Source organism: Anas acuta, chromosome 1, assembly GCF_963932015.1.
Source record: "Anas acuta chromosome 1, bAnaAcu1.1, whole genome shotgun sequence".
Lineage (NCBI taxonomy): Eukaryota > Metazoa > Chordata > Aves > Anseriformes > Anatidae > Anas > Anas acuta.
In genome coordinates, this window is record NC_088979.1 from 31,085,560 (window position 1) to 31,098,638 (window position 13,079).

The window sequence follows — 13,079 nt, forward strand, 5'->3', positions numbered from 1 at the left end:
TCCTTACATGAAGTTTGAATGTATGGAGCTTGTCAGTGTAATGAAAAAGGCAGTGGAAGCTGGCAGGTCCAGGTCAGAGGAAGCTACCATTACCACATTCCCTGGGAAAAGGACAGACCAAAAAATCTTGGGAGCCTTTTATTTATTTATTTATTTATTTTTTATTCTGGGCAAATGAGGGAGAAGGTAATTAAGAGTTGACAATACAGATTTACCAGGAGTAATCATGCTTGACCAACATGATTGCCTCTGATGAAATTACTAACTCCTTGCCTGAGGGGAAAGCAATGAATTGCAGTCCACCCTGACTTTTGCAGGGGTTTTAAGAAGGTATCCAACAACAACTTTCTACCCAGTATGGAATATAACACACTGTCTGGGTGGACTTCTAGATGAATGAAAAGCTGGCTGGAAAAAAGTTCAGAAACTGAAAAAAGATAGGCTCAGACTGGTTATACAGAGAAACCTTCATACCTAGGACAGTTCAGCAGTGAAATAGGCTGCCTAGAAAGGTTATACAATCTCCATCCATCTTGGGAGGTTTTCAAGGCTAGTATGGGTAAATTCCTGAGCAACATGCTCTAAGCCTACAGCTGACCTTGCCTTGAGCAGCAGGTTGGGCTAGAGACCTGCCAAAGTCACCTGAGTGATTTTGTGACTCTGTGATCATCTGAGTCATGATTGCTGACCGTGATTGTACTCCTACATTTCTGCATTTGCAAGAAAATTAAATTTAAATAGGTTCTTTCAGTGTGGTTTAGCTCAAGGTGAGCTGGATAATTTCATATTCACCATGGATAAGAACATCCACAACACAGTAGCCCATTCTCAACTGACAAGCATGTTAAGCTGTCAGAAGTTGTCCTGCACCCCAACCTTGTGGTTACCCATAAATTTAAGGTGCATGGCTTGCATTAAAACTACTGCAAGCTTCCATTCACTTGATTGGGAATCAAGATAGGCTCCACTCAGTTTAAAGCAGCAAGATAAAATTTTCAGATATGGATCTGAAATACATTTAATAAAATTTGAAAAAGAAAGAGCAAAGCAATCACAACTGTTCCACCCTTTAAGAGATCCCCAGGTAAATGAAAGTAAATGAAAATCACATGCTCTTTGTGTCGTAAGCCAGTTTCTACTCCTCTTTGCAGTGGGATCATCAAACCTGCATGTCCATCAATAAGCAGGATTTGGGCGAATAGTTCTGAAATCTAAGCTTTAGTTCTGTGTACTCAGAACAAGTGCACATATACCTTTCAAGAGCTTAAGGATTGTAGATTTGGTATCATGTGTGTATGGGTTTTTCTTCCATCAAAACCCATAAAATTGCATTTCATTTTCAAGTTTACAACATCTCTCTGGCCTGCTGTTAATAGCCTGCAAGATTTTTGCTTATATAGCTGATAAATAGCTTTTTCTCCTCCTACTCATTTTCTCTAAGAAATCCCCTGGCTGATAAGAAAGCGTGGTGTATCCTATACATCTGACAACATTCACTGTGTGCCTGTTGTGTCCGACATCTATTATTTCCTTCTCCTGCCTCTGTTCTAAATGCAATTTGCTTTGTATGAACATCAACATGACCTGCAAACTCTTCCAGACTTTTTTAACATATCCTTCAGAAAGCATAATGTTATTCTTACCCCCTCAACACAAAATTCTGTAAAATCTCACATACCACAGCAAAGGGAAGGAGGTTTGTGAAGACAACTGCAGTCATCATTCCCCCTAGGTTTAATGGTAATTATAAAACTTTTGGATTACCCAGATAGTTGAGGCAGTATCTCAGCTCTCTGGATATTTGTCATTTACAACCTGGTCACATGGCAGTTTTCTTCAATGTCACATTCATTCAGTTTCGTTCACACAGAGTCCTGAGCAACAGGTGAAGTAGAAGTAGCTTCCAGGTATGACAGCTGCCGTTCAAACTCTGCTCAGCTCTTCGTCAGTTTTTATGGGGAATGGCAAGTCCACGTTCCCCCCATTTTTAGGATGTTTAGCAGATGTTTTCAGAATCACACATTTTTAAGCTAAAGAGAATGATTTTTGCTAAAGAAGGAAACCCTAGGCAAGAGTGGACATTCTGTATTCTGTTTGCCCTTTTTGCACTGGTACAAGACTGGGTTATAGAAGATGTGTGAAGTCTGGTATGAGAATGTTGTTTGCGATACCATACATTCCCCTAGTGGGGAAAAAGAAACCGATAAAGGACTGAAAGACTTGTTTCATCCAGATGAAATATCTAGGGCTTTCTAATCTGCTAGTCCCCTTGACTGCAGAGCTAGCCTCTCATTCTCACAGTACCTGCCGTTATCCTCTGCAGAGACCCATCTCTTCTACTCCTCAGGACTTCTGTGTCTCTGTCTGGCAATGCAGCTGTATCAGGAATCTCTCTCTCATTTGCTGTATCAACTTCATGGGACCCAGATGCTCTGTGGTGGACTTTGGTGGACAGTGAGACAAGACACCTCTTGGAGTACTCCTCTTGGCCATTCCTCTGTAATTACTTCCAAAAGAAGCCAGGGTACACTAGAGGATGATGCAAACTCAACATCTGTCCCGCCTTATGGCCAGGACACGTCTAAGGTAGACATCCATGTTCCATGACTGCCCTGCGCACTTCTCCATGGTGCAAGCACAGACATCAGCTCCATGTCAGTGGTTGTGCCAGAGGTCTGCCTGTGGAAATGAGTAGTCCATGTGAGAAAAGTGTAATTATGCCATCCTCAGCAAGTTCTTCTGAAAGTTTGCCAGAAAGACTCCCTCTCTGTCTTTCCCTCCCTGGTTCAAAGGCAGGGAACCCCGAATCAAAACGCTGACCCTGAGGGGTGTCTGCAAGATCAAAGGATGTGTGGGGCTCCCGAGGGGAATTCATGGCCTTTCATCATCTGCTGAAGGATGAAAGTGTCATTTGTAGGGAAAAGCTCCGAGCTGGCAGTAGCAAGAGCATCACACAGAATGATTGCATTCATGCTGAGCAGCTACGGAGCTGTCATCATCAAGTCATGCCTCCATGTTCTACGATACCTGACATAATTTGTGAATAATGAATAGGACCAGGTCTCTAATGGTCTCCAGGTGTGATTTAACCTGGATTAAGCCTTTCACATGCTGTATTTAGTTCCTGCAAGGTCATTTCACTTCTAATAAGTATTGTTTTTGCACATGCTCAGCTGTGTTCTCCTTTAATGCAGTAACTGACAGATGGTAGCAAAATATTCCTTTTATAATGAAACCTGCTGAAGGAGACTGCTTAGGGCCTCAGAAAATATCATTTGCCAAATAAAGGATGGTCTGCAGGAAAGAAAGGAAATACTGTAATGTAGTATATGTAGAATAATTTTCCTCAGGCATCTGCTGATCAGTAGCTTTTTCTCATGTCAGAGAGGTGACCTAGCTGTTTGTTCCCAGTTAGTTATTGCCTCATTCACCTTTGTACTCTTTAAACTCTTGTTTCTTGTGTTGGCATAAGTAGAGCCTCTAAAAATGTACAAATTAACTGTGTGAGGATAAGTTGTAGAGGCTTCTCGGGTACCAGATTTGTACCTCCAGTGTGTTGTCTGATACTTAAAGGTTTTCATTTGTACTATAATTAGCTTCGTTTCTGGGTAAACTACACACCATTTTTTTTAGACACAACTATGCCAATTTCTCTTAAGTTGCAATTAATTCCTAGCAGTATTACTATTACATCTTTTGTCCAACCATGCGCACCCTGGATTTTCTCATGGCCTGTGAAAGCTTATTTTGGCAGCTGAATACCTCAGAGTTGCCTAATTTATCATATTTCTCTGAGGCAGGCAGTTTTGGATGGTAGAAGCCTACCCTTTCCAAACCTTCAGGAACCTGCAACCTTTTTCTAATGTCAGTCTTTTGCTGAGTAGCTATCTTTGCCATTCTCAGTTTCCTCAGGCTCCCACATAACCAATTTTTTACTCTTTTATCCTCCATACCAACATACAGTTAAGAAAGACTTGATGTGACTTCCTTTTGCATCCATTTACCCTGTCCTATAAATCATACAAAATGTTCTGCACAGGCTCAAATCTAGAGATTAAATGAGAATCCATCTGTTCATTGCTCCCAATGGGAATATAGTTTCTTTCTCTGCCTCGCTGCTTGACAAAACTTCTAATCCCATCTGAAACTGCTAGTGTGTTGTGTTTGGGGCCTGTTGTATCAAATACACATCTCTCTGCTCTCTCATTCCCCTCTCAGGAATTGTTATTTTTAGACTGCTTTTCTGTCTCTGATGGAGTCAGAAGTTACATCTTAACCTATACAAGCTCTGGTGGCATATGTTGTTCTGCTCTTTTGCTGCAGTATCAGGAAATCTGCCATCCAGCTCGGCTCTTCTGATCCGTAACCCCCTTGTCATTGCTGCCCTTATGGAGAAATGCATATGAACACTTCCCTTATTTCTGCTTCTTGCCTGGGTTTTCTTTCACTGTTCTCGGATGTCATGGCTGGCAGCAGATGAGTATTTGCATTAGCCTTTGCCTGTGGCTGGAGGGGAATCAACAGCGCTGGACAACTTAGGGCATATTCCTGCTGCTATAATGTGCCCTGTGCATTGCAGCACTACAGGAGCATTGGTGTCAAGGTGATGTAGCTGTCAGAGCACTCAAGCGCACCATTATTTTAAGAAAGTATCACTGCAACTCTTGAACTGCTGACTCTCCTACCTGTAGGTGTCTAAATCTGTACCACAAGATTCCCTTTGCAGTCAATGAGGAAAATAAAATAGACATCTCTAAGGTCCAATTTAGCTCAACATAAAGTATATAACCAAAATATATGACTAAAGAGTTTCATTTCTATTGACTAGAAAGGCAGCGCAAGTGCACTACCTCACATGCACACAACTCTACATAGATACCTGGCCAGGAGACATGCCTGAGTTGGCTGCTACAACTGCAGAAAACCAAAGGTCCCTCAATTCATCCCACACCTCTGTCACTGTTGGCTGAGGTGGACCAGAGTCGCTTGTCACTGGGGGCTAAGGATACACATTCAGTCACTGAGATGCTCACACAGTTCCTTAGCTGGCACATGGCAGCATATTCTACTTCACAGCTTGAGGAACATTTGAACCCATGATGCATCTGAGCCATCAGGTACTGCGTATCGGGCAGCTGCTCCTTGGTGCCAGCCTATGAAGAGCACAGAATACATCATGGCTTCTTTTGTGTGTGTGCGTGTTTGGGGATTTTTTGAGAATGAGGAAGTGCCTGACTCTTTTTACCCATTTCACAGATTGCAGAGCCTTTACTCATCTAGAGAAAGGCACATTTGACACTATTTATTTATTTATTTATTTATTTTAACTGTGGATTATGCACACCTCCAGAAATGCCCTGATGCCACCCTTTTATTGGCAAAAATGCTATCCAAGAATTTTGGAGCAAGGCACCACTAAAATGCCTGTTTTAGATGGGCCACATCACTACACCAAATAGCTGAAATTTGATTACATTTAAGGCTGCCCAGTCCTGTGGCACCTCCAGCTGCTAGCAGCACCCCTTGACTCCCTCAACCAGAACAAGAGCACTGTTCCTGAACAGTCCCACCTCAGACCACCGTGTCTGCAGCCCCAGTTCTCTGCTTCTGTGGTTTTGCAAAGAACTGCTGAGCATTTCACAGAGCAGATGCAGGAGTGTGAGTCACCACCTCACCAAGGAACAAGCTACTGCATATCAGTCACTCCATGGAAACAGCCCATGTATATGCTCGAATACTGCACAAGGCACTTTGAGGCCACTTACATGCCTCTGAAGTAGAGATAATTTGTTTACTTCACATATGCCCAGGAGAAGAGCAATCTGTGTCACACAACTGCCTGTGTACTTCTGATGGAGCATCTCACATGTGATAGCTTGGCTGAGATTTGGCTGGTTCAGGCCACCTGACTGCAGAAAATGGAGCTCAAAACAGGAGCCTTAACCAGTTTGCCCTTAAGGCTGGCTCTCTTTCAGTCCTCAAAACAAGGTGGTTGCATAGGAACGGTTCCTGAAATGTGCTGACCCCCAAAATGTGCCTGGGAATTGTCTGGGACAGCGGCCAACACCATGCCAGGCATTGGCTGAAGAGTATAGCAGGGTAGATGCTTGTGCTCTAGTAGCTAGAAACATTGCTAGTGACTGCTGAATTTACTCTTATAGCTATAGTTGAATGTTTCCAGCCATGTTCCCTAGAGGCGGTCATTGTTTACAGCCTTAATAGCTAGAAAATGTGAATTTTCTGACCATCTCCACGCTTTATGGCACATCTTTCAAGCTGTTCTAATGAAGAAGCACTAGCAACAAAGTTATTACTTACTCCATAAGCAAAATTTGTCTTCTGGGCAGCTCTTGGTGTAAAGGTACTTCAAAAAGTGTCTTAATATTCTGCAAACAAATCAATTATTTATAATTGTGTTGTCTTTAGATGTGAATTAAAGTAATGATCTTTCTTATAGAGTTGAAAAGAAAGCAGACAGATTTAATTGAAGTAAATGAAATCTACATGACCACCTGTTTTGTTTTTTAAACTTTATAGGAAATCAATGTATTGACAGTAGCATTGGTCAACCAAGACAGAGAAAAAAATTCGGAGAAACGAAGTCCAGGTCTAAAATCAGAGAAAGAGGCACTATTAATAGGTAAGATAACCCAAAATAAGTTTTTTTTGAGAACTGCCTTTTAATAATTTTTTTGATTGCATATGCATTTGCATGCACCTTTGCATTAAAAAAAAAAAAAAAAAAAAAGATTCTTGTCTTTCATCTGGATTCAGATTGGCTTTTAGTAAGAGAAATCCTAGAATACAAGTGAACTTTTGCTTTCTGAAAAAATCTGCAGTTTAATAAAAGAGTGATCTGCATTTAGAATTGTAGCATGGGTGTATGAAGATTTCCTTTACATCTAAATTTAGCAGGTTAGAACTGTATAACTCATTAACAGTTTATTAGACAAAATGCTGAAGGAGAAAGGGATGGAAAAAAATATTAGCAAACCACCAGGCAAAAATATGTGTACTGGATGTATTAAGCAAGCCAGATTTATGCTTTTGACATTAGGTGAGGGAATTAGCCATATGAATATTTATAAAGAATACCACAAGGACTGTTGTATCCTTCACCTAGAATAAAATCATAGAAATAAACTATTTAAAAATACCTAAAGACTAAAACTCAGAGTCAGTGGTCCAGGTAACTGGTACCTAGCATTTAGGGACATAAAAATGTTAGTGGTGCCCATGCTGCCCTTGGAGAGTATATGGAGGAAAAGACTACAAAAGAAAAACAAAATTACTAAAAAAGTTGTGATGGAACTCCACTCAGTAACTACAAAAGGTTTTCAGGTGATGTTTTCTTTACTTCGCATGGAAGAGCTAGCTTCCTGCAATTATAGTCTTGGGCACACATCTTACCAATGCAATACCACTGGTAAAACATGATTTTAATACAACTGAATTTCCAGTCAACCCACCCAAATGTGTGGGTCTTGACTTTTGTTTCAAGAACTCTTGCGTGTGTGCTTATGGTCACACATAATACAAAGAAGACAACTGCTATGAGGATATGCCATAGCATACAAATTAAATACATGTCCTTCCTTTTGCAGGATCAGAACTCTGTAAATGCTATTGGAAAAACGAGGGAGGGGAAAAGGTGCTCTTTACAAATCCAGTCTAAAATGAGTTAAATTGTACTTATCATTTCCAACCATGGCCAGTATTTGGGGAAAACTGAAATCCAAGATTATCCTAATTCATTCAGCATCAAGAAAGCAGTATGGCCTGCAGTACACAAGATACAGTGACCCATTTTTGTCAATTGTAAGCATTTTTAATCCTGGTGTTTATGCTTTAAATATAAGGAACTTCCCCTAGGGTGGTTCAGCTAAGAAACCCATCCAAACAGAGCTGAAAATATTTGCTCTGATTCTTACAGTTCAACTCTCCCCAAACAGTAAGTAACACACATGACATTCTGTATTTTCACTGTTTGTTTAGAAGAGGAGAAATTGGATAGCGCTTTTAATAGCATTTCTGATGCCCCAAATCTTGTTTTCTCCGGTCATCATTGTGCTGTCACTTGATTTTCAGTGCAGGAAAAAATCACTAGACTTAGATCCTGACTCCTCCTAAACCACTTTTATTCCTATACCTTTTACAGTGATCCTGTAAACAACAATGAAGACAGACAGAACTGGCTTTCTTTTAAGAGAAAATAAATGAGTAAATATGTCAAAAAGGATTTGTGTTTTCTTCAGCAGTAGTTAGGGGTAATATGGATTAAACACTCTTCATAACCAGCATCAGCGTAATTACTAGAAAAAAATGGAGGGAGTGTGGTTTGTGACACAATTATATGAAACGTTTTCACAACAGAGCACCCAGTGAAGGGGAAAAAAGCAATAATTTTACCATTACAATATCCACAATTTTATATTGGTAAATCAAGCATAAAATTGGTAGTTGAAATGCTTCCAGCAAGTCTTTGTTTAGAAATTCCTTTATTCATCAGTATATTATCTTGGTCACTTACTTGCTAACTGCTGTCATTCCTGAAGATGAGCTATTGTGTTTACCATGTTATTATGACTGTATTAAAAATGTGCCATTTTCTTATGTTTATTGGGTTGTGCAAGAAAAATAGGAATCATAATTCATACTGAAAAACCTGCAAGAACAGACTATTCAGAATTATTTTGCTTATTTTAATGATATACTGTCTAAAGTAATTTCAATATTGTGTGCGTTTGTTTTTAATACAGGTATCATATCCACATTTCTTCACGTCCACCCTTTTGGAGCCAATATAGAATATCTTTGGTCTTATATGCAGCAGTTGGACTCTAGGGTAAAAAAATTTAATCAAAATCTGTTTTCTCTATTGAAATACTGTATTATTCTTTACTGCAGGTTAAACTCTTCGTGTATTTCCATTAGAAAGATAATGGGATATGGGGCTTGGGGGTTTGCGGTCTTTATTCATTTGCAAATTACAATACACCTACTTCTGTTGAGGTCCTATGCCTTGCTCTGGTTAGCTATTCTTTGTGGAAAAGAAGAGCAGAGCTTTAAATGACAAAGACTAGCAGCTGATTTCATGATACTGATCCTGAAATACAGCTGAAGAGAAAGAAAACAGAACAAGAGGCAGATGTAGCTGTGGCCATTAAACCGTACAGAATTTTAGGAGATAATTCCCTATTCTTCTAAAAGTTGTTAGTCTAGGGTCACATTGAACATGAACTTTTATGAACACATAAGTGGACTGTGAAACATACATATCCTTTGACTCAACATAAAAGCAAAAGGGCCTCAAAAAGGAATTTTCTGGCCCTGTTGCTAAATTCAGAGTGCTGTGGCCAACACAAATGTGATATCAACATACTACAGCATGAAAAAGTGTTTCTTAACGCATCAGTTTCTACAGTCCATAGCCAATACATACCCACAGAATAAGACTGACTTTTAAGCAAATACTGTAGGATGAGATGAATCAAGCCCTGTATGTGCTTATTTCTTTCTGCTGAATGGTAAGCAAGTCAAGGGTGAGAAGCTCAGCTGTAAAATAGCCAGCTTTGATCAGGTTAATGCTACTCTCAGATCCAAACAAGGGCTCTGCAAGACACTAGACTGCATGAGATACTTGGTAGATGCAGGGGTCATCCCCAGATTAGCCGCAGCTCTGATCCAGATCTGCCAATATCTCTTCTGAACATGGGGGTTATGCTGCTTGCCCAGACCTTCTTGCAACATGGAGTCAGGAGGCAGCCACGAGGTGCACCTGGGCTCAGAATATGAGCAGCACTCCTTGTGTGGTGCTTGTTAGAGATGACCCCATTGATCCTGGTAATGTTCTGTTCCTGACCACTTCCTCCAGCAATGTGACCCACAACCAGTATCACCTTCCAACTGCTCTGATGGGCTGCTTCATGCCTCTGTCGGATCCTTCTGTTTCTATGAAGCAGAGGAGATCCTCTAAAAGCAGAAGAGATTCTGAGCTAGAAGCCCACTGGAAATAAGTGAGCTTGCCTGGAGAAGTGAGGGAGGATGATGAAGTTTGTCTGCATTACCTTCAGGCCATGACAGCTCAAATCTGGTAGTGCTTTGAAATCCATTGTTAGCCATAAAAACAAAGGAGTAGTGGAAGAGGATGGTAGTAAAAGGTGAGGACTTAGTGCATTTCAAATTTTAAAAAATCTGATTTTACCAAGCCCTGATATAACCAGAGCTTCACAGCTGTATTTGCAGCCCTTCCTCTTCTGCCACAGTTCCTGCAGCACCCAGTCTGCCCAAGTTCTTCAGTTGTTCAAATCACTCCTTAGCACATTGTATTTGGCTAAGTTTTAACAGCTTTTCCCCCTCGCTGACCACTCCAGCTCTCTCTGTCTTGACTAACAACAATCAACTGGAACACCAGTTCCTTGGGCTCCAGCACCACTGCTCATTGCTTCTGCCTGCAGAGCCCTTCAGCTGCCTCCCCCTTTGCTGCTGTAGCCCCTCCTTCTGTGTGTTTGTGGGCTCTTTTTTTTTTTGTAAATTTCTAGTCATGTGAGTAGCCTGTTGGCTTCTGCAAGGCTGCCAGGATCAGGTAGCTTTTAACTTGCAATGGATGAGGCATTGTCTTGGTCCCTCCAAGGCACCAAATTGCCAGCCCCTGCAGCTACCACTCGACCTCCCTGCTGCATAGTAAACACAAGCTGCAGAATTTGACCTCACTGGTTTATTTTGGAAGTAACTGCTTGTAGCAACAAATTACTTTTTAATAGCACAATCCTGAGATGTAATCTCAGAGATTAATTTCAATTACTTTCCATGGTTAGCCTGTCATTCCTCACCTGAACAGGAATGATAAGGTCAGCATACCCATGTGGGCTGAGGGCTCAGTATAGAGCTCAGACGCATTACCCAAAGGTAACCAGCTATCCATTACTGCCATAAGAGTACGTAAAAGATGGACCTGATTACTTTGGGGCCGTAGACTGACTGCCTCCAACACAGATTTTTCAGCACCACCTTAACAAATCATTTAATCTTTCTGTCTCGCTAAGCTCTTCAGGAAAAGTAAAAGGTGATAGATATTTTCTCACTTCCTTTGGGTGTAATAAGGTGTAATTAGTGTGTTCTGTGTTTATACACTGCTTTGAAAATGAAACTTTCCATCATGGGAGTGTCCTACAAATGTGAATAAGCAGAAATATCATCATTGCTAGAGAAGTCTATTAAACCATGGAGATACCTGTAGACAACAGGCAGAACCAATACATGTCTTCACTTTTCCTTGCATGACCATCACTTTCCAAAAAAAAAAAAGTAGCTACAAAATAGAAAGTTTCATTTTCCATGGCCACTCATTTCTTGACTTCTCTACTGAATGTATGAGAAAGGTTGCTTTTGTGGAAGTATTTTCTGCAGTGAGAACATTTTTCCCATTAGGATTGTGACCATTTATTAGGGTTTCAAGACCATAGAAATATCCTGAGCCATGCTGAGTCAGGAACTTCACTACTCATTTATGTGGGACTGCTGAACTGGGCCAGACTGGGAGAGAATGGCTCCAGAGACCCAGAGATGGTCAACTCTAAGTAAAAAAAAAAAAAAAAAAAAAAAAAAAAAAAAAAAAAAAAAAAAAAAAAACAAACAAAAAAGTGAGCAGATTAAAAATAATGTCTCTGTGTTAGTTTTTTGTTGCAAGAGAAAACTGATGGAGCTGAGTGAAGAAGGAAGAGTTTTCATGTGCCTTGGATTTTTATTTTATTTTATTTTATTTTATTTTATTTTATTTTATTTTATTTTATTTTATTTTATTTTATTTTATTTTATTTTATTTTATTTTATTTTATTTTATTTTATTTTTAGCTTATTTCCTCTTTCCAGTCCAAAGGGCAGTTTTCTCACTTTAATTTTACCTTTCTGTCTTTCCCAGATCTCTGCAAATGAGATAGAAATGCTTTTAATGAGACTGCCACGCATGTTTAAACAAGAATTCACTGGTGTAGGAGCAACACTGGAAAAGAGGTGGAAGTTTTGTGCCTTTGAAGGAATTAAAACCATCTGACTGTGACTAGTAATGAAGCTATGCAGAAGAAGAATTCCTAGAGCATGGCAGGGTTATAAAGTATTAAAGTAAGAAATTTGGGTTTTGGCACATAGTAGTATGTTTTCAAAGTTATCCAAGCCTAATTTTAGTTACATTTGTGACGTTCTCTTGTGAGTGGAAATTGTAGTTGTGCACCAGTTCCTAAAATAAAATTAAAAAAATAATAAAAAAAAAAAGACTTTCAAAATGTGACAGATCTGTTTCCTATGAAAACTGAAGAAAGATACCACAGTCATAATGATTTCAAAATACTACATGTCCTACATCTAAGAAAAGCTCATTGAGCAAACAGTTAAAGAGAAAGATTGCCCGGTTGTGATCGCTAAGCCTCAGCGATGTGTATGTAATATGTAGTAGAACTCATTAAGTTTTGTTATTGGAAGTTCTTTCTGTTTAGTAAGAAAACTGAGTAATTTTACAGTGAGGGAAAGCATACCAAAAGAAAACTTGAAGATGTGTCTGAAGTTATTGTATTTTGTAAATTAAGTTATATGCTGTACCAGGGATTTTTGCCTTATTGAAAGAGGCCTGAAAATGTGATTGGAGTCCTCGAGAATGCTTTATCAAGAATATTATTTTTCTAATGTAACTATTCTCCATTACAAGTTCTTTTAACATGGATTGCATATCAATTTTCATAAACATGTAAATAAGGAGGAAACCAGTGTTACTGTATTGTATTTGGTATGTAACATTCAGGTTTATGCATCAAAATAAATATTCAGTTGCATTACTGTTACAAATTTTATAGCAGATATATTAATTTTTATCAATAAATATGACTTCTACCTTACTGTTTGTACAAGTTTTTCTTCTGATGTTTTTTGAATAATTATCAACCCAGTATGAGTCTGCTGGCATTTGTCCTTGTTCTAAACTATTAGCTGTAGATAACTTGGATAAATTAACTTGGAATAAAAAAAGAGCTTGCAAGATTAGCTATAATTAAAATAGCTAAAGTTATTGCTAGAAGAAACACCAGCAA

The 13,079-nt window shown here is 39.4% G+C and overlaps 1 protein-coding gene across 13 annotated transcripts in view; it reads left to right on the forward strand.

Annotated features, from left to right (window-relative positions):
• Positions 1-12,887, forward strand: part of ENOX1 (ecto-NOX disulfide-thiol exchanger 1) — a 360,411-nt gene extending 347,524 nt beyond the window's left edge. For all 13 annotated transcript variants that reach the window (XM_068675336.1, XM_068675334.1, XM_068675281.1 and 10 more), the window contains 3 exons: positions 6,538-6,640; positions 8,760-8,845; positions 11,921-12,887. In XM_068675336.1, the coding sequence (XP_068531437.1) occupies positions 6,538-6,640; positions 8,760-8,845; positions 11,921-12,052 (321 nt within the window). In that variant the 3' untranslated portion in view covers positions 12,053-12,887. The remainder of the gene's footprint in view (positions 1-6,537; positions 6,641-8,759; positions 8,846-11,920) is intronic.
• The last annotated feature ends 192 nt before the right edge of the window (positions 12,888-13,079 follow it).